Source organism: Sphaeramia orbicularis, chromosome 1 (assembly GCF_902148855.1).
Source record: "Sphaeramia orbicularis chromosome 1, fSphaOr1.1, whole genome shotgun sequence".
Lineage (NCBI taxonomy): Eukaryota > Metazoa > Chordata > Actinopteri > Kurtiformes > Apogonidae > Sphaeramia > Sphaeramia orbicularis.
In genome coordinates, this window is record NC_043957.1 from 46,487,236 (window position 1) to 46,509,473 (window position 22,238).

General features: G+C 38.7%; 1 protein-coding gene across 2 annotated transcripts in view; it reads left to right on the forward strand.

Moving 5' to 3' along the window:
- The window catches only part of gstcd (glutathione S-transferase, C-terminal domain containing), a 92,772-nt gene that overhangs the window by 8,995 nt on the left and 61,539 nt on the right, over window positions 1-22,238 (forward strand). For both annotated transcript variants that reach the window (XR_003936539.1, XM_030146414.1), the window contains exon 5: window positions 3,442-3,535. Coding sequence is in view for 1 of the 2 variants with exons in the window: in XM_030146414.1 (XP_030002274.1) it covers window positions 3,442-3,535 (94 nt within the window). In the remaining variant the exon portion in view is untranslated. The remainder of the gene's footprint in view (window positions 1-3,441; window positions 3,536-22,238) is intronic.

The following is a 22,238-nucleotide window of genomic DNA, read 5'->3' on the forward strand; positions in this document are numbered from 1 at the left end:
GTCCACACTATTAACATGCAGTTGCTACAGGAAGCACTGGTAATTCTGCTGTCTTAGCTCCACAGCAGACCAAATGTCACTCCTGGAACATTTCTGGATTTGCTTTTCCAGCAGGAGATAAGCAGGCCCAGCTGTTCAAAAAGAGACTGTCTCCTCAGCCCTAACTAACCTCAAACTACTGAGCCATCAGACTTCTCCCTGGGCTTTATTACTCTACTCTCTCTGCATAGATATTTCTGTGATTTCCTGCTGGCTAACTGTCTATAATAATACGACATCAAGTGAAGGGTAGAGAGGAAGGAGAGAAAGCAATAAAAAAGTGAGACTGAGTTTGGAGGAGACTGAGAGCTGGGTGGTCAGGAATGGATGTGTTTTGAATATGCCATGTTGCCGGATGAAATGGAGTGAGGCACAGACGTGCACAAATGACAGTTTTGATGGCAGGTTGAAATCAGACATTAACACTGAGAGGACTGAGTGCAGTGCACACACAAACAATGGCCACCATTCTTTCTCTGCCTAGAGGGATTACAAGGATGGCTGCATGTCGCCACCATCATGTCTGCAGTGCAGCTGTTGTGTTGTCTTGGCCAAGCTGCCTATATGTGTGTGTGTGTGCGTGTGTGCGTATTCTCATATATGATTTTGCGTGTCCCAAGGCAAGTACATAGAGACAGAGAGGTCTGCCACCTGACACTGTGACACACGATCCTTCAATGCTACTAAACAGAGACAGCAGGCTCATTTCACTACACTATAGACAATATATATGCCCCATAAACTCAGCCTTTTTCTCACTTCAGTTAACACACACTGATGCATGCCAGTCAAAGTGCCTGTGCAATAAGCTGAAGAGGAAAAAAATGTAAACAAAAGACTGTCCTCACCAACACAATTCAAGGCTTGAAAATGAGCTTTTCTTCCCCAAGTGACTGACAGTTCATTTGACGGATGGGCTCAAGACTAGACAGCAGTTTAATCGAAAATTGTGTTAAAAGTAGGGGTTTCCAAAGAGAAGGTTTAGTGTGTTACCTGGATCATTTGAACTGAAGTTCAGGGATATCCTAGATTCTCTGCTGGAAGGAGAGGATTTACTGCAAAACTTGTGCTCCAGAAATCAGTGTTACAGAGAGTCTGTGTCTGTTCCTCTGCAAACTTATGCTTGAGGTTAACCTTCACTTAAGTCTCATCGGTCCCCAGTTGGATAGTTGGCCTTCTTTGTGAATAATTATAAATTCAGACTTCCTCCGGCAGAATTATTAGTTTTGAAATGTTGTTTTTATGTGATATTTAGATTTGACTTGGTGAGTAAATTTTACTTTACTCTTTTCATTTTGAGGAACTGCCTAGTTTTATTTGAGTGTTATTTAGTTTTACTGATTTTTATCCCTCTGCCAACTTCTGGTCGAAGGGGTATTGTAATCATTTTGTTGTCCGTCTGTCTGTCCATTCACCCATCCACATAAATGCATTATCTGGAGAATGCATTGAGATATCTGCTCCAAATTTATACTGTGGATGCATCTTGGCATGGAGTAGAAGCCGACTGAAAATAGGTCACCTTGACCTACTTTTTCTAGGTCAAATGGTGACATGTCCTTTCAATGATATAATCACATTTTCTGAAGAGTGCATTGAGATTTCCGCACCAAATTTACGCAAAGACAATCTAATGTAAAGTATAGGGCAGTAACTTTCAGTAGAATCTTACACTATATTTGGCCGAGGGGTATTAAAAGAGCACAGCACATTATGCTTATGGTGTTATGAGGAGAGTGTTGATTTATAGAAGAAAAAGTGAGGATCAAAGAATTGCATTAAATATAATGTACAAAACCACTGTCTTTTGAAGCTCCCACATTGCACAAAGCCACTTTTTATTTATTTATTAGTTGTAGTTCTTCTTGTATTGTCTGTTGCAGTTTTTGAAAAAGAAATTATTTCAGTTCGATAAATAATTTTTTGACGTCTGTAGTTCTAGTCTTAGTTTCTGTTAACCATAAAGTAAAGTAAAGTAAAGTAAATTTTATTTATAGAGCACTTTTCACAGACAGAGTCACAAAGTGCTTTATCAATTCAAATCAGAATCAAATTAAGTTTACAGAGACCCAACAGAATCCTTCAGGAGCAAACACTTGTGATTGGTGACAGTGGCGAGGAAAAACTTCCTTTTAACGGGCAGAAACCTCGAGCAGACCCAGACTCCTGAAGGATGGCTGTCTGCCTTGACCAGTTGGGGTTAAAGAGAGAGAGAGAGAGAGTAAAGGAGGAGAAAAGAGAGAGCGATAGAGATATAGAGAGACTGGAAAAACCATAATAACTCCACTCCTCAACTTATGTGCACTAGTATCCTGTGATAGCAGGTATACTAATATTTTTATTATACATTTCTCTCATCATATTGTTATTAGAGTGACTAAATTACAAATTGCCCCATTAATAAGTGAGAATCCAAAACATTCTAAAGGTATTAGTGGTTATTAGAAAGTGAATAATATCTGGCAAGAAGGCTGTAACCTGCAAATGGCTGAATGTGGAGCCACCGACACTTTCAGAATGGACAGAAATAATACATAAAGTCTATGTTATGGAGAGTATAACTTTATCTTTAAGACATTCTTCTGAAAAATGTGAAAGATACTGGAAAAACGGGAAACAGTACCTGAATCAGTTTACAGTAATCTGCTGGTTGCATTTGTTTTCCACCCCCAATGGCAATTATAATTATTTGTTTTACAATTTGGATTTGGTTAACTGTCTCACCTAAAAAAAGATGGTGTATTTACTTTTTTTGTTCTTTTCATGTTCTAGTTTATACTGCTGTATTATTATTTCTCTATGTTGTTAAATAAAAAATGTGCAAAAAAAAAAGAGAGTTAAAAAAATATGTATAATCTGTTATACAGCACTATTCACATACATTACTAAAACTTCTAGGTGCTTTTATGTTTATTTAGGCTTGTAGCCAAGTTGTCAATGCTTAAAACCAGTCATTTAGAGTTATTTCTGTAGCTGTCAGAAATGATTAAAGTGAGTGCAGTGTATATATATTTTTTATTTATTTTTTTCGTACAATAGTCACTCACTCTTGCCTTTATAGACTTTTATAAATATCTTTTAGCAAAGCAAGTGGGCAGACAAAGAAAATGTTTACAGGAACCGAGGCCTCGCCTGCCTAAATTTACCATGTTTATTTTGTTCTTGTTTAAAGTATTTTAGACATGCCAGAAACTGTACTGAACTGGTAAAACATATGTTCTCTCTGGAGAGAATAATAAGTGCAGTAAACTGGTTTTAGCTTTTTAATGGCTCACTCTGAGTCAGGTAACAAAGGGGCTGATCAAGAATAGTTGTTTGAATTGTTTCATTACAACCATTCGACCAACACAATCTCAAGGCTGTAGAGGTGTTTCTATGGTAACGTGTGTGTTCCTCCCATAGGAAAATGGCATCGAGGCAGTCTTCGCTCCCCATCCTTGCCCTGCCTGGACCCTCCCATGGGATCATTTACCAGAGGCTATCAACCCCACCGAAGGTAAACTCAGGATATCTGCACTGGCTGTCTTTGTTTCTACTATTTTTCTTTTATATTTTTACCTTTGCACTCTTCTGGCACATTTTTTTTTTCTTTTCTTTTTCATTTTATTTGATTCTTTCTAACTTTCGCTATATTCAGCCCATCCTTTCTGCATCTTAAGTTCTTTCTTTCATCATTCTCTATCTCCTCATATCTTGATCTCTTTGCCCACAAGTCAAAACAAATCGAATTGATACTGTGTATGGAGGAAGAGCAGATAATGTCCATAAATATTTACATAAAACCTCCCCATACTATGGTAGCCTGGTGGTTTTCAGTGGCACCTTGCCACTGAAAAAAGAAAAAAACAAAAAAAAAACAAAACAAAAACCATTAGCCAGTGACACATTGCAGAGCTTTCTAGTCAGACTCAGCTGGATGTGTTTTCTCAGGAGGCCCCCTAATGAATTTTAAAGTGCTTATCTCCGTGTGTTATCGTCCTTATGTTGTGGTGTGAAAATGCGAAAAAGGTCTGACTCCTCGCCGTTGAAACGTGCACACAGATTGGCTACTATGCAATGTTGAATTGTGCGTGCGCCTTGGTGGATACTGATTGCAGTGAAAGCAGTATCTAATAGGCAGTGGAGGGGTTGTTGATTGCTGCCCCAGGTGGCACTGGTGAAGCAGAGAAAATAAATCTTGGTTTCTTTGTCTCCCATTCTCTTGACTGCACTGTGCCTGCATTAGTAAGATATCTGTGTTGGTAGGGATGTTAATGATGTGCGCATAGCAGCAAAAACCTACTGATTTTCCTGTTAAAAAAGAAGAACCCTCACTAACACACATATATTTACATACAGAAATACAAATTTCATTAACTCAATAGGAAAGCTGCTAAAAAGGCAGTAAAATGAAGTAAGAGTAGTGGTCTGATTATTATGAAAAACCTCTTCAATTCAATCAGTGATAGTCCTTTAAAGGCAAAGTATGTAACATATTCCCTCCCAAAAAAGTCTCACAATAGTGGCTTTTCCATTGGACATCTGCGCAAAACTTTACCGATATTTACTAAACGTCGAAAAAACAGAAGTGCGTAAGGTCGGTTTTCCTATTAAATCCCAAATGCGATGATTTGTTTATTTATTATCATGAGATGACACAAGAAGTCATTTCATAAACATAGTGACGAATGTAAATATGGTGTTGATTTACAGATATAGTCATTATTATTATATATTACCCCTCTATCTCGTACTAAATTTAACAACGATTCGGTATCCTGGTGTGTCCACACATACCGCGACATGTTTCTTCTTCTTCTTCGCTTGTTGTAACATACGTCAACATCCGTTTTTTTAATTCACCTGACTCTAGTTGTGAAAAAAGGTCTTTCCATTACAGTTTTGCGTGCTATACCATTTACGCTGTGCCCAAAAAAACCACATCTTGCCAGCGCGAAAACTTTTAATCGAAAAATGAGACTTTTGGCGAAACTGTCGTTTTTCCATTAGGTACATTTTTATGCGTAAGTTATATTTGTGCAATTTGAGGATCAATGGAAAAGCAACTAATAAAATACCCTCTCTGCCTGTATTATCTAGTTTCTTCTTGTTTTGCTGTTTCGGATGTTTCTGGACATTGTTTTTTGAATAATGATTCTATACTTCCACCCAGTAAAACCATGTGTAGTTGGAACAATGCAAACATGAATCAACTGTGGTTGTTTAGCGCTCTCCTCTTCTTACTCTTCTCACTTGCTGCGCAGTTCTGTCTGAGAGACAAGACTCTAGGCAAAGCACACTCATACACAGGTTTCATTTGATCGTCTTGAACAGAAATGCAGCTATATTTTGCATCTAAATGAGATGGTGTAGTTATGTGTATTTATATTTTTAGAATATAATTGCTGTGACAGAATCAGAAAAAGGTTTATTTTTCTGTTTGCTCACTGAGCGGAGAGGTCAACGGAGCAGTTCTGTTAACAACACAAGAAAGAAATTTTACATACAATAGTGTATAAAAGTCTTCATCTACCTTTAGCCTTGTTTTGATTAGTTGTAATGAGCAGCCATAGGTATTTTTCAGTCTCTATATTAAGATGCAATAAGATAATGCAGGAAATATGTGCATTAATAATTGAACTACATACCTGAAACAGTCATAAGGTATGGGTGATATTATTGGTTTTTCTTTTTTCTTTTCTTTTTTATCTGTTTTTGCATTAATCTAGTGAACTCAAATGGATCAACTGTACGGACATTTTCCTCAATAATCTTGTGGCGTATTATACCAAGCTTACTTTACAAATGTGTAGTATTTTGTTTTACACCTGGGTTGTCTTTTATTGTTTTCTTAGCTTCAATAATACTTGTGTTTTTTCTGAAATTGTTTTAAAATCTTGATACTATGTACACGTTTCCTGAATATTCCATTTGTGTACATGCAGTATACTACAGAGACTGAAAAACACTATGTAATATCACTTTCTTAAATCAGCAAACATAATGGCGGCCTGAGACTTTTGCATAGTTTTGAACCTTGCCTTTAATGAAATTCAAATGATGAAACTACTGTCAGTCAAGAGCTCTTTAGAGAATGACACAGTTTTAAAGGATTTTAGTTTCAAAGTGTTTACATCCTCACTGCGTAGAGTAAATTCTCTGCATAAAAATAGAAAAAAAGAAGTTAGTTATACCTTTTTGGTCACAAATGCAATTGCATATCAAGAGATTCAACAGTATTTAAAACTAGTTTCATTCAGTGTAATACAACATTATCAATGTCATCAGCTAACTTAAGCACTATTTGGACTGGATTAGTTTTACAGGGGCACATGGGGTAATGCTACTTTACCACAGGACGTCGGTAATATTAATGACCAATTCGCACGGGATAAGAAATATCAGTAAATCTACCACAAGTGGGAGGGGTAAATCCATTCACGCACTGCCATCCTCTCCTGTCGTCATGTGCGTATGATGTTGCTTCCTGTTATCAGGTAATAACATCATGATTTGAATATTAATATTGTCCATTAACTGGATGATTAAGCGACTAACATTTTTTTAATTAGCCACATAGCCCTGCTACGTTGCTTAGCTAACCTAAAGCAATCAGACGTTCCATGCCTCTAACTAGTGCTTTTGACCTTCTTTTGCTTCTGAATCGTGTTTGTCATACACTAATTCAGTATATGAGGTTCCACATGCACTTGTCCGACTGCCTACTGGAAAACTGAGTGCTTCTTCAAGAGCCTCCTTGCTTGAAAATCTTTGAAAAACCACTTGTAAACAGGATTTGACAGACTATCTACACACATATTAACTACTGGTCGTTTCACACGGGATTAGTATTAGAGCCCGACTGATATGAGATTATTAGGGGCCGATGCTGATACTTATATTGGGGGCTAAAAAAAAGCAGATATCCAATATATCGGCCGATATCCAACATTGGCCAATAACTGATATATTGGCCGATATATGAAATAAGAACATTGATCTACAAAGGATATAATAATCTTATATTAGATAATTGTGAACAGGTGGATTAACAGTTGCATAAATTTTTATTTATCTCACAAAGATAATTTACACAACTTTCAAACGCTGTATAATAGTCTTATATTAAACTAGTAGATGACCTGTGGGGAACCACAGTTTATAGATATGGTAGTTTTTATGCCAAGATTGTTTGGTAACTCACTCTTTAAAATGTAGGCGACACCTACCGTTAATGAGTCCAACTATAAAGCTAAAAATATTTCTTACCACAAAATTACATTTTCCCTCACAAATTTTGATGTGTCTGCCTCACGGCACTACAACTTCCCATGCGGACTAAGGACTAAACTGAGCATGTGGAGAGTGAATTAGATGAGTCCTAAGTTGTTCCTGATTGGAGCAATTGCAAGAGTTACAACTGACCCATGTTACAACTGTCCCTGGTCTCCCCTACACTAATAATACCCAGGCGTGCCTGCAGAATGAAATTGTAAGGTAGGCAGGAAGCGCATGGATGTGAGTGTATGTGGGGGGGTGAATAGTTCATAAGACTGGGGGAGTGTCCGTGGGGGGGGGGGGGGGTAGCGGTTCGTGATTCCGTGATTGTGTGTGTGTGCACGGGTAGGGGGTGGGGTGAGGGGGTGAGAGCGTCATTGTCCGAGCAGAAGTGAAAGTGAAACCAACAGGCTTTACCGTTCCTCTGACTCTCCAGGCAGCGCACACACACACACACACACACCTACACACACACACACACACACACACACACACACACAGGAGCAGCGAGCGACAGAATCTCTGCAGCAAAAAAGTTAATAAATCAGTTACATGTTGGCCGATGTTGATTCATCGGTGATAAGCTATAATCGGCCCGATTAATCGGCCGGCCGATCAATTGGTCAGGCTCTAATTAGTATTACCTGGGGTCATTTTCCCGGACTCTTTCACAGAAGGTAAACTTTACTGACATTGTGCGGTAATGATTACTGACATAGCACATTCGGACGGAACTAAAATCTCTGGCAATTTTTGCTTTATCCCATGTACTTATGGAAAACTAATCCCATCCAAATAGGGCTTTAGTTACATGTGGCTTTTTCAGATGAATGAAATCACGCAAAATGAATATGAACAAGATACGTTCATTAGGTTTCATTGGCAGTAGTGGTGAAAACAACAATCCCGTGATCCCACATTACTTTTCAATATTATCACTTTCAATATTATCATAACTGTGTGTTTAAGAACTGCAGTTTCCTATAAATAATTCCCAAGTTGAAGGCTACTAACACTACTTCTGCAAGCTTCACAAATGTAATGAATATAATCTATTAACCGTTTAGAACATCCCTCACAAACTCATAGACCTTGTATTTCCTGGAAATACCCTACCTGGCCTACCTGACCCACTTATTGGTTATAGTTACTCTCAATTCAGTTTGCAGTCATATAGCATGTGTCTTTTCAATTAGAAGAAAATAGCTGCACTCAGTAACATCCCATGAGTAGTGAAAATTATATTCTTGCCATGTTTCTACGTGTTGGGTCAACATTCTGCTGCATTGTCCTGAAATTGTTCCAGCACTGAAATTATTCCTAGGGATCTAAATTAATAAAGCAGGTCTTTATATATATATATATATATATATATATATATATATATATATATATATATATATATATATATATATCTTTTTTTTTGTTATATCTAAAGTACAATGTTGTAAACAAGAAGGAAAAAAAAAATGTTGAGTGCCTCACTGCTTCCCGATTGCACTTTCCTACTTGTAATTTTCACAGCCATTTGTCTGCTATTACTGCATTTCCACAGTCACTTTAATCACCTGTTTTTTTATCTCAAAAACCCTTCTGACATCTAAACTGAAGTGCTCTTGATAATGTGGGTGGCATATCTTTCTGTAGAGTGAGAATCGTGGAGAGAAACAAAATTGTAGCTGTCCCACTTTTGTCAGCACTCTGCATGATAAACGGCACTGTTGATATCTCCTTTTGCAATATTAGGCCGGTGGGCAGGTAGCCTCTGCTTTTCAGTTCTATCTAATTAAAGAGAAGCAGAGACGAAAGGCAGCCAATTTGTCCTGGACTCCAGTGCGTGGGCTTTCCTATCTCTCTGCTTCTACTGTACACACAAATGTCTGCATGCACGCCTACACATACAGTACTACAAGGAAAATTACAGCATTTTCCTGTTCAGTATGCAAAAATATTTCCATAGCTGCAAAACTAATAAAACACGATAGCATTGAAGGCTGTGTTATTTATATGTATTGACTCATTTCCTTTATGTAAGTACATACACAGTGCTGTGTGCACATGCTGGAAGCGATACTTTCTCTGGACAGACCACTGGGTTTTGTTAAAGTGCTGAGTTTTGGTTTAACATCCGTGTTCTGTAAAATGTAGACACATTTTAGCCCTTTTCTACCCCACCCTAAAAGGATAAAATAGATGACAATTTGCACACAATTCAGCCAATACATATCCGAACACCTCCAGATACATTTAAAGCTGAAAGTCAGCACTTTGTTCTCACTCTTCATTTCAGATCCATTGTGCTGGTGTCGAGCCAGAACAATAAAAAGGAATGTTTTTTGTGCACTCTGTGTATTTCTGTCAGACTTACAGAACATATGCTACTTTTATATCTTAACAAATTACTTGTGATAAACATACACCTGTACCTAAAACACAATGTATTAAAGGGGTCATATTTTGCTAAACCCACTTTTATTAGTCTTTGGTACATTTATTTGTGTATTTGCACCCTAATAGTTCAAAAAATTTGAATTTGAACCCCCCCAGGTGCTGCAAAGCTGTCTTTCTATTAATTTTGGCAAAAATCAAGTGAATTTCTACAACCCGTTTTAATTCCTGCTTAATTTGTACCGTCTATAGCTAGTTATGTCACAACATTTTCACATATAAGGTCAAGACTTACGATGAACATTTCTCAGAGTACGCCATAACTGTTTGTCAGCAGCAGCGGTTGTAGTCCATACTGAAAATATGTCCGAACTTCGAGCCGATTACCTCAAACGTTCAGTTGTTGGTTGTATTAACGAACACAAGTGGCTGAATGGGACAGAGCAGCACAGTATGTTTAAATGGCCAGCGCTTAAATGACCTTTCTGGTGAAATAGGGTTGAAGATGGACCTGTGGAGTTGAATTAATGACAAATTCAGACCCAATCATAGCATTTACAGTTTATGTAGACCACAGGGAAATGTTTTAAAATGCATAATTCCATTAAAAAAAACAAAACAAAAAAAAAAGCAAAATATCACTCCTTTAAATAATATATTGGTCCTACTCTGTTGCCTCAGCCTATTTGCATTCAGTGGGTACAATTCACTGATGGTCAGGTATGCACAATGTATAGAATGAACAAAGAGACCTCTGTGTATCAAAGATGTTTAGGGTTTTGTTCGACTTATGTGCAGGTCTGCTCTCCTAAATGTGGTGAAGGCTGTCTGCAGATAAACAGCAACATGAATACTGGAGCCATTGTATAGCGCAGCCAACTTCTTGTCTCCAGCGCTTCACTTAATAGACGGTGGAAGGGAGGGTAGTGAATAAAGCGAGGTAGAATGATGGAGTGTGTGACAATGGGAGATTGAGATAGGGGTGAGAAGGCATGAAGAGAGACAAGGGTTATCAGGAGAACACTAGGCAAAGGAAGCGAGGTGAACGAGACAATGAGGCATAAAAAAAAGGGAGGGAGGGGAAGGATCCGCATAGTTGTCATGCTTGAGACATGCTGCTATTAGGTCGTCCGGGATTGTTTTGGTACAAGATGATGAGGTGGGCTGCCTTGTTTTTGTCTTAGGTTACAAGGGTATGACAGAAGTTGAACCGCTCAAGTGAAAACTGGCTCCATTCGTCTTTGTCTACAGCAGAGGCATGGCTTAGATGTAAAAAAAAACAAAAAACAAAAAAAAAACCCCAAAACCTTTTCTTTTAATTGGCTTGCGTGAAGTGATGGAAAAATGTACAACATCCAGTATCTTGTTTGCCTACATGTTATTGTTATCTCATTTACGATGCATTGCTCTTAGGTGAAATCCACATGCAATCCTGGTTGAAAATACTTAAAGGTACAATGTGGGGCAATGAAGTGGTGGTGAATTTGTAATTTACCTCAAGACATTAGACCTCAGGATGTCCGTTCTCTGTGTTCTAAACGTCTGGATCTCTGTCCGTTTTCCGGGAGTTTGCGGATGCGAACCCAAATGGAGACTACAGAGCAGTACCACTGGGAACCGTAGGGGCAATGTTGAGATTTGAAGAGAATAATTTCAGAAATGGTGAAACCTTTCAAAGACTGACTGTGTTTGAGCTGTATAATATATCGTTTGAGCATCGTCATCGCAATGTACATGTGCACAATAGTCACATCGCAGGTCCTGCAATGTAGGAGGCTAATGAACTCAACATGTTCTCATTTAATTTCAACCTGGGTACCTGACACACACTGTGCACAGCAATCCACCAATCCCAAGCCTTCTCAGTCAGTTTGGAGACCACGCCCCTGCACATGGAGTGAGTCGATAGTAACATTGAAAAACAAGAAAAGCACAGACCTCCACCAAGACAGATCTGCCCCCCTGATCACCACCAAAATTTAATCATTTCTTCCTTGTGCCAGTATCAACATTTCCTGAAAATTTCGTGAAAATCTGTCCATAACTTTTTGAGTTATCTTGCTAACAAACAAACAAACATGCACGCACGTACACAAAGCAAAGTGATCACAATACCTCCTGATGGAGGTAATGAGCAACGTGAGAAAATCATCGAAAACAAAGACTTAGTGCCAAAAAGAAAAGCAATGTCAGTTATCTGGAATTATTTCAGCTACAAGAAGGATGAAACTGAAACACTTGTTCTGTGTTGACAGTGCCTTGCACCTTTGCCACAAGGAGGTAACACAATTAATTTGTTTGACCATTTACGTCAGCACCACACAGCTTTACATTCTTTTGAGTATTTTTTCATATCGCTATATATATATATATATATATATATATATATGTGTGTGTGTGTGTGTGTGTGTGTGTGTGTGTGTGTGTGTGTGTGTGTGTGTGCAGAGTTACAAAAAATCACAATGTCAGTTTTTTCCAATATTGTGCAACCCTCGACTGTGTGCTGTGTGAGTTAGTGAAAAACTACCCAACATATTTATGACAACTACCCTTCTTAATATCAACATTAGTATCCTCATTAGTAATACCACTTACCATGTGTGTTGTTATTGACTTTCTTCTTCTCAGAAAACTTTACTATTCTTAATGGTATTCAGCGAGGATGTTAAGAGCGGTGCCTTCTGGTGGATCGATTGACAAACACTCACTCTAACGTAATGGATGTATCTAAATATAAAGGCAGTGATGCTTGATGCCATCTGAAACAGATGTACCTTATTTACATACGGAAAGTGAACATGAATGGGCCTTCAATGGCAGCTCACTGCTCCTAATGTCAGCGTGTCTGTGGATCAGCTTTTATAAAGAATTTGTCAAACAGAAATCGGAATGAGTAGAGCCACCGACAATTAATGGTGGAGGGGTTCAGGTATGAGCTTTAGCACCTTAAACAGAAACACTGATCATGGAGGAATATAAATGTAACATTAGCTGGATTGTAACATGGTTAAGACCGGTTCAAGGCAATAACTATGTACTGCTGTTTTTGTGAATGTAGGGTGCCAATGCAAATCGCTAGAGGTAATTCTAGGTGTGTTTTTTAGGTTGAGTAAAATGCAGAAACTGAATTTCCCCACAGGGATAATAAAGTAACTTATCCCCAACCTTTGTTGTAACAAGCAAATAGCAGCTTGTTGAGCACCATTACCTGCAAAATTGAGTTTGCTAACATCAACAAATGCCCAAGTGCCACAACATCTATTCCAATATTAACTTCACTTTATAGAGGCACAAATGTGATATATTGCATTTTCAAAGCTGCAGCAATAATGATTTTGGGGGTGATTTTGAGGAAGTGAAAAAATAACTACAAACAAAACCCCAAAACTTTAATGACAAAGTTAATATAAACACATTATCATAATTATCAATCTGTTCCAAAACCTGCATCCACAAAGGACAACATAAGGATTCAAGGTCAGTATTGACGCTTTTTATACGCTTTTTTATTTATTTTTGATCAGTAAGTCCCGGGAGAAATATTTACTGCCTTAGGGTCCAAATACCTCCCTGTGTTTACTGGCTTTTCAATAATGGTGTCTGCCATTTGGTGCTGCAAAGGTAGTAAGCACAGTGGGCTTTAACAGCTTTGTCTCTAAAAGAAAATACTTCCCCCTGTGGCTTAAAATGACGGTATTAGAAGGATTAGAGTAAGTAAAACTGCATCATCTTAATGAATTGTCCTCTTAATGTAATTCACAGTCCTATGCAGTTAAAGTCATTTTGTACAGTAGTGGCTATTTAGTGATATAGTGTTAAGTGGTTTCATGGGGTCCTCGAGTAGCATTAAAACACTCCTTCACAGAGATCCTCCTGCAACATTATCATCTTCTGTTATCATTTAAATCTCAAGAGAAATGTTAACCACACCATATGTCTTGGCCCACGCTTTTCAGTACCTTGCTTATTTTCTTCACTGTGCACAGGTCTAATGAGTAGTTAAACATCTGTCATGTCTGCTCTCTGTCAAATGCTTCCTGTTAGTGATTGGGAAATGGGGAGATCTCTGCAAGATGCATCAAAATCTCATTTAATGTTATCTTTATAATGATTTATAAATATTTTATTATGTAGGTAGATATTTACTGTTCCTCCCTTTTTATTTCTGGGTAACTTAAAGATGGTAAATGTGCAGCGACACCATGCTGTTGTGTCTATTTCGTCAGTAGTTAAATTAGTTTGGCTGACTGTAATGTGCATGATTTCCCCCGTGGCTTATTGTCTCACTGTTATTGAACTTAGATGAAGATAATTAGCTGGTGTGGATTCCAGTCCAGGTTCATGAAACCCTTCTTCATTTTTTTTTACCTTATTTTCACTGACTAAATATTGACTTCATGCTCCCAGGACAATTCAATTTCTCATTAACTCTAAATAAAAGAATATTGGAAAGAGTCCTATTTATGGAGAAATGTTCATGAAAGAAGATCAAGTATAACATCCCTTGCTTTTGAGCCTGATGTTAGGGTTTCATCTACATTCCAATATTCTCTTTTTTTTTTTTGTATTTAGGCTCACTGCTCACTCTATTATGTACATTTTGCTAGTCCTGGGTTGAACTGCCTTTTGCCTTCAGAAGCACCATAATTCTTCATGGCAGAAATTCAACAAGGTGTTGGAAACATTCCTCAGAGGCTTTGGTTCATAGATTGACATGATAGCATCATGCATGGTGGCTGCACATTCATGATGCAAATCTCCTGTTCCACCACATCCCAAAGATGCTCCAAAGGATTGAGGTCTGGGGACTGTTGAGACCATTTTAGTGTAGCATGTCATGATGTGAGCTTTGTGACATGGTGTGTTATCCTGCTGGAAGTAACCATCAGAAAATGAGCACACTGTGGTCATGAAGCAATGGACTTGGGGTACAACATCACTCAGGTGGGGTGTTAAATTTAAATGATGTGCAATTTGCACTAAGAGGACCTAAATGTTCTAAGACAATATCCCTCACACATTACACCACTGGAAGTCTGACCCATTGGATCCATCCATGCCAAATTCTGACCCTACCATCCTAATGCCACAGCCAAAATTGAGACTCATCAGGCCACACATTGTTTTTCCATTCTTCTTTTGTCCAATTTTCATGTCACCATAAGAATTATAGCGTCACCATCCTGTCCTTAGCTGAATAGTGGCACCCAGTGTGGTCTTTTTGCTGTTGTAACCCATTTGCTTCAAGGTTCGACATGGTGCACATTCAGAGATGGTCTTCTTGTGACACGACATGTTGGTCATAATTGTGGTTATTTGGGCTACTGTTGCCTTTATATCAGCTCTAACCAGTCTGTCCAATCTCCTCTGACCTCTGGCATCAATGAGACATTTTCCCCAAGAAGCTGGCACTCCCTGGATATTTTCTCTTTTTCACAGCCTTCTCTGTAAACCCTGGTTGTGCATGAGAATCCTGGTAGATCAGTAGTTCCAGTTTCTGAAATTCTCAGACCAGCCCACCTGCTGCCAACAAGTACACTACATTCATAGTCACTTTAAAGGTGCGGGAGACTTTCGTGATCATTTTTCATCAAATCTATAAAACCTCAGTCATAGCCTAAGTATCATGAATCTGTAAGTCTTTCTGTGATTACTCACCTGAATCTCTTGCATTACGGTGAACAATTTTGAAGTGCCATCCACCATAAATAGACCATGTGTTTACAAATTGAGCCGGGAGGTAACTCGGGCATCTTTGGAATTTTGTCGCGATGTGCATTGTGGGAAGCGAAGGCTCGCACAGCCACCTGACAGTGGCAGCTGGAACAGACACGATCGGAAACAGCAGGAGTTCCCTTCCCTCTATGCATATTCCTCCAGCCGTTTCCACATTTCCACGTCGTGTTTGTTTCATCCATATAATACCATATGGTTCCACTGCCGCTGCTACTGTCAGGTGGCTGCGCAAACCTCCGTTTCCCACAGTGCACATTGCAACAAAATTCTGAAGATGCCTGCGTTACCTCCCGGCTTGGTTTGTAAACACACGGTTTGTTTATGGTGGATGGCACTTCGAAATTGTTCACCATAACGCAAGAGATTCAGGTGAATAATCACAGAAAGACTTACAGATTCGTGATACTTAGGCTATGACTAAGGCTTTACAAATTTGATGAAAAATTGGTCACGAAAGTCTCCCGCACCTTTAATCAACTTTCCTCTCCATTCTGATGGTTTGACCTTCAGCAGATCACTTTGAGTATGTCTACAGGTGCTTTCATACCAGAGCTGTTTGGTCTGCTTTAAGCGGTTCTAGAGTTAGTTTCCTCTGAAAGTCTGGTTTGTTTGGGGAGGTATGAATACACGATCAAGCTCTGTTGTGGATCAAGTGAAATTTGGTCTGCCTAAAAACGTACATCTCGAACCACTTCAAGTGAACCAAATGCAGGAAGTGGACTACAAAGCATCTCCATATTTTGTTTTCATGTGGCAGAAATGAAAATGACCTGCATTAACCAATAGAAGAGCAAATTGATGAGCAAAAATGACATTTTTATTCATTGTTTATCTTGTCTTCATGCTTGATGCAGTGCTACCACAGGAGAGGGGGGCATACATTATTCAAAAGGTTCGGTTGGTTTGACAGTGCTGTGTGAAAATGAACCTGGACCAGCTGAATGTTGCAAACCCAATCAAACACAAAGTTCCCAACTGCACCAAGTCTACCAGAGTATTGGGTGTGAAAATGATTTACATGCTTAAATGCACTGAGTTGGTGCCATGTGATAGGCCAATTAGATTTGCGTTACTGAACAACTGAACAGGGTTATCGAATTAAGTGGCAGTTGAGCCTATGTTTCCTTAAGGACATTCAATCAGAATAAAATATGAAACCCAGTGCCGGTCAGCTGAGGCCTTTCTGCGCAGAGTTTGCATGTTCTCCCAGTATCTGCATGGGTTTTTTTTGGCTACTTTGGCTTCCTTCTACCATCCAATGACATGCACAGTTCTGGTTAACTGGTCACTCTGGACTGTCCATGAGTGTGGATGTGGGAGTCAACGCTTGTTTGTCTTTATGTGTTGGTCCTGTGACGGGCTGGCAACCTGCCCAGAGTGGACCCCACCTTCACCCAATGTCAGCTAGGATACACTCCAGCTCCCATGCAACCATCCAGAGGATTAAGTGGATCCAAAATGAATGAGTGAATGATTTGAGAATTACTGATCTGCTCATATATGTTGTAGCCTTGGGTAAAATGGATACTATCTTCTACATTTTTAGCTCACAAGTTTTTTGTGCAAAAAGTTAGGGCAACTCAGAGTTACCTTTTCTAATTGTTGTTTGAGACGACAATGATTCTTCCAGCTCAAACGTTTTATATTCATGTTTGAGTTCAGGTTGAGTCAACACAACAGCTGCTGTTTGTTCAAATAAAAGACAGCGTTGTCTCTTTTATCCATGACATTTCATATCTGTAACTGTGTGTAATGGTTTAACCACGATGCCTGGATGCAAGAACCATTCCTTTAACCCAATGATCTTCTCCAAAACCTTTACTATAACACTGTTACAATATAAAAGTTTGTCAGTTATTAATATTTGAACAGTTGTTCAACATTATCCTGCCTAGTTTTTCAGTTGGTGTCATCAGAGGATAAGGACATATGTTTCTTTATTGGGTACAGGCTGAGTTCAGACTTTACTTCACTTTAAGTTCACTCTATTGATTTTTCTGTAGGCATTTAATCTCCTCTCATAGAACACAGCTGTCAATTAAAATCAATTCTTCCTCTTGATGCCACAGAGGCACAACACTGAATCAATAACCAAAATATGTCTTTAGTTTGTTCCTTTGATTCTTCTGTTGCAGGGAAATGAGAAGTGTGGTTGATCAACACAAATATATTTCCTTTTCCTGCCCATAGAGCTGTTGCACTTTGCTTTAGTCATTAGTCGAATTGGAGTCTGTTCTCTGCTGTTTTTCTTGTCCAGCTGTCAGACTGTGTTGAGCTCAGCTGAGAGATGCACAGCAGGTTTAATCACATATCTATTTAATGGTAGGCGTCCACATTACCACTTCAGCTTAGTCTAAAGATAACTTTGTCTGGTTTGCTCTGTTTGTAATCCTTGATGTGTTTTTGTTTGTGGTTTTGGTTTTACTGTAATGTCAAAGTAAGTGACATGACAGTCTAGGCAGATTATTTTCTCCAAAAAAATGTGTCAGCCTGTCAGGAACTTGTCAAAAGGTACCATCCTTAGAGCTCCGTTAGATGAGTGTCATGGGTAATCTATAAGGAAGATTAGTGAGTTTCTTGGGTCTCGCATAAGACATTTCTGCTTTGTACATGCTTTGATAGAAACTTGAAGACCAGATGGATCAAATATATATTCGCTTTCCCCGCACTAAGATATAACTTACTGATCTAGTTACCTTTCATATTCAAATCTCTGGCTGCATGTAATGAATGAAATATTTCACTTCAGAGTCTCTTGTAAAGCGTTTAATCTGCGGGTTTTATACTGCTGAATTTCAGTTCTTCAAGAGCAAAGAGCTATAGTCCCTTTACCATAACCTGTAGAAAAGACTTTTTTTTGTTTTTTTTATTTCTGGGACAACTTGCATGTGTGAACCAAATCTAAATAGAAAGCTATGGCACAATTTCATCTACTTCTAAGGTGCATCGATACGGAGAAAATTTATCGAGAGGTTAGGCCAGAAGCTGCCAATTGACATGTCATCTTTGCAGTCACCGTACTGGTTATGTATTTCCTGATGCCCCTGATGAAGGCCACTAGCTGAAACACTTTGGTCTACATTTAGAATGAAGTGAAGTTCTACGCAACAAGTTCCGCTGGAGTTCTTGATGTGTAAAATTGCGTTTGGATTTTCTGGTTAACACAGGAAGAGGTGTGTGTTCATGGCTTTTGTACATGGAACATTGAGTGCATGTGTAATTATTGGTAAACTATCTCATTGTTAGGTGTTTTTTTTTTTTTTTGTGAGCATGTGTTAATACAAACAAAGATTTGATTTGAAAATTGTTGTTATTGCGCATTAGTGGGATATGTGTTTATACTTTGCTCTGGCACTTGGTTAACACCTCGTTCCCTCAGGCTTACAACTCCACACAGCAGGCTCGGATTCCCAAATCACTCCTCTCATTCTCAATTAATTGAACTCATTAGAGCCTTTAAATTGAAGATTTAAAGATATGCAGTAAACACGAGACCAAGCACAACAGGCAACCAGCTTTGTTACTCCCAATTAGAGGGATAATTGGCACTTTATTTCTACAATTCAAGTTCAAACACATCTCGACTCCCTGGAGGGCTAAGGCAGAGTTCGACTATTTGCAGTGATGTTTGAGTTGTGCCCATTTAAATGCAGAGCCACTGGCTGCCTTCATGATGAGCTCCTTGCAAATGTCATACCATGAATATTCATTTGTCTCCTTAGTTTTGTTTTGTTCAGTAATCTCTGCTGAGGCATTGCAGTGTGGGTATGGAGCAGGGAGACAATTTGCCTATCCCTCTGCAGCCTTTTAGTGGGTTTTGGATTACATAGTGATTCTTACACAGTTTCGCTTGGTTCAAAATTAATTACCGATTAGTGTTTTTAGCCTTGAGCAGGATGTAAAACCAAAGTGTCTTTTTGTAGCCTTATGTTTTTGGAGCAAGAGTTTTGCAGGTTTTCTCAAGTACATTTGTCTGTCTTGTTTGAAATAAAAGACATGACATTTGAAAGCTGCAGCAAAATAAAGAAAATCTGGTTCTGTTAACTTTGTAGTTGTCTCATCTTGACTTAATAAATGATGTTTCCAGTGGCCCTGTAAGATTGAAATGTTTCAGCAGTCATTGGTGCCGTCATCCCTATGGCATGCGATTGACACACAGGGCATCCAATCTGAGATCTCTTCTAACAAGTTCACCACACACAGTCAAATGTATGGTCAACCATGTGAGCTACTGCAAAACTCCAGCAAGCTAAGTGAACTAGTTATCCTTCCAGTTTATATCTACTAAAGAAGGACTACAAAAATGAGTGGGAGACCTGGACAAAGTAAGAAACCAAAAACTTACTACTTCCATGTGGGATGGGAAGAGGACTTTGCTATGGTGCATTTGTGCATTTGTCTGATCTGTCGAACTATCCTTGTTTTTTCAAAGAAGGGAAATGTAAAGAGGCACTTTGAAACTGTTCATAAAAACTATGACACTGACATCCCTCTGAAAAGCCAACTGAGAAAGAGAACGGTGAGGGCACTAAAATCACAGTTAATCCGGCAGTCATTTTTCCCGAAACACGACTGATACTGTCCAGACAATGCAAACCTGGTTGACTCCATTCAGTACAAGTCATCAGAGTAAAGTACTGGCAACAAATGTATTGTACCATAAGGGTTCGCACAGAAAATTTGAATTTGAGTTATGCAAGGAGCGCATATTATAGATAGATTGATAGATTGATTGATTGATTTATTGATTTATTTATTTATTTGGGCTGCACGATTTTGGCCAAAAATAAAATCCCAACTTTTTCCTCTAAAAACTCTTCTTTTGATTTCAAATTTTGGGTAAAACTATGAAAGACAACAGAAGTTGGCGTGATGTTTTTGTGTGCAGTGCGCAATGCAATCTACTGCTCCCTTCTTCAAATCTGTGATGGTATCACAGAATCACTGATATTTTTTCCGTAATGGGCCCACAGAAGTTATACCAATGTAAGTCAGTCAAGCGTGCATGTATAGACCACGTAAGATGAGTGATCCCCATGCAGTTATATTTGAATATGGGGATCCATGCGTGGACCACGGCTTTCATTGGTATAACTTCTGTGGGCCCATCACGGAATTTTCGGCGAATCCCTGACGCCATCACAGATTTAAGGTCCGTAGTCATTACACGGAATTCTGTGAAAGACCACTCACACAGTTGGGAGGAGGAGCCTACGGTAGCCTGGAGGCCCATGACCTACAGACACGAGAGAGATGAAACAATTACATATATACTTATATATACCCATACACCCATTATTTTTTCTTGTAGGTTCTTTTAATTATATTAAAAATTTATTTAATTTCCCCTCATATATTATTTCATAAATAGCACCTTTGATGTGTCAGTTTCTTTTACAAAATTCCTGAAGCTAAATGAAATAATGCTGACCAAATTGACAGTGCCTTTGGTGGCATTTTAGTTGCAGTGGTTTCACATTTTAATGCCAAAGTGAAATAAATGTTGACATTCAGGGTACATCAGTATTAGAGCTGGCATGACTACAAAGAAAGTCTATGAAAACATGCAAATGCTGAGCAGATGCACTCACTGTTTTTGTGAGCTGTATATATATATATGTGTGCATTCGTGGAGAATAAATGAAAGTTGGATTTCATGTTTGATGTTCCCTAGCAGTCTTAAATCAATTCAGTGTTACAAATTAGCATCTTAGATTATAAACACAGTAACTTGACCCTGTATTTAGAAAGATGTTTAGTGCATCTGTCAGTTCCATTTGTGCGACTTGTTACTCAGTATGTTATGAAGCATGTGTTCACAGACTGTTGCCACAGCAGGTTAATTACAAGACACACTTCACAGAGCACGTCTAAGTAAAGGGCAATCTGTGTTATGGTGTTTTTTGTTTGCTTCTTTCTGTTTGTTCATGCTCGTGTTTTACCCCCATTTCTTTATTTTTTCCTCGCCTTTGTCGCCTTCATCTTCCCTTGACACAAATGTACTCATCCTTATGTTTCGAAGTCCCTTAAATGTGTTCATTTTCCACAGTAGAGCATCAACATAATTCTGATGTAACTGCTGTGATTTAATTTATTCCCGCTCCACAAAACAAAGGCACTCTCAAAACAATGTGCATCTACCATCTCCTGGACAAATGAATTTAGAGCAATTCCTCCTTTTGTCAACATAGGCTGAAATAAAGGGACAGAGCTTATTATTTCATCCTGCATCATGTGAACACTGTAACAGATGATATGTCATGTTTGGTTTCAGTGTGTGGGATGAGATATGATCCTATTGTGGAAGCGACCTCCTCCAATGCCCACATCTAATATGGCTCAAGAGGTGGTTGTGTATAGATTTTGGTGTGTGTGTCTCAGTTGTCTGAGGTCTGTGCATTGTTGGAGTTTTCCCCTCATGGTGTTGAGTTACACTATTATAGGGGTAAGTTGTAGCTTGTGTGTGTGTTTTGTCTGTTACGGTGTGAACTCAAAGCATTTAAAAATAAACAGAAATCGCTGCTTCTGTGGTCTCCGCAGCCCTGCATTCTGATATCTGCTAGAAGTATTGTATATACAGCTGTGCATATTTGGTTGCGAAGATGTGGGCAGTTCCCCTTTTACCTCTTTTCTACAAACATGGCTGATGCTAGCACTGGGTTGGTGCTAGTGTTGGTGTTGAGTTTGTTCCCTTTATGGACCTGCTAAAATCTGTCGTTGTAACTGTAGCCGACTGTAGAGCTTTAACCCTTAGGGGTCTGAGCCTATTTTGGCCGTTTTTGAGTACTTTTGATTTTGCTTTTATATACTTTATGAAA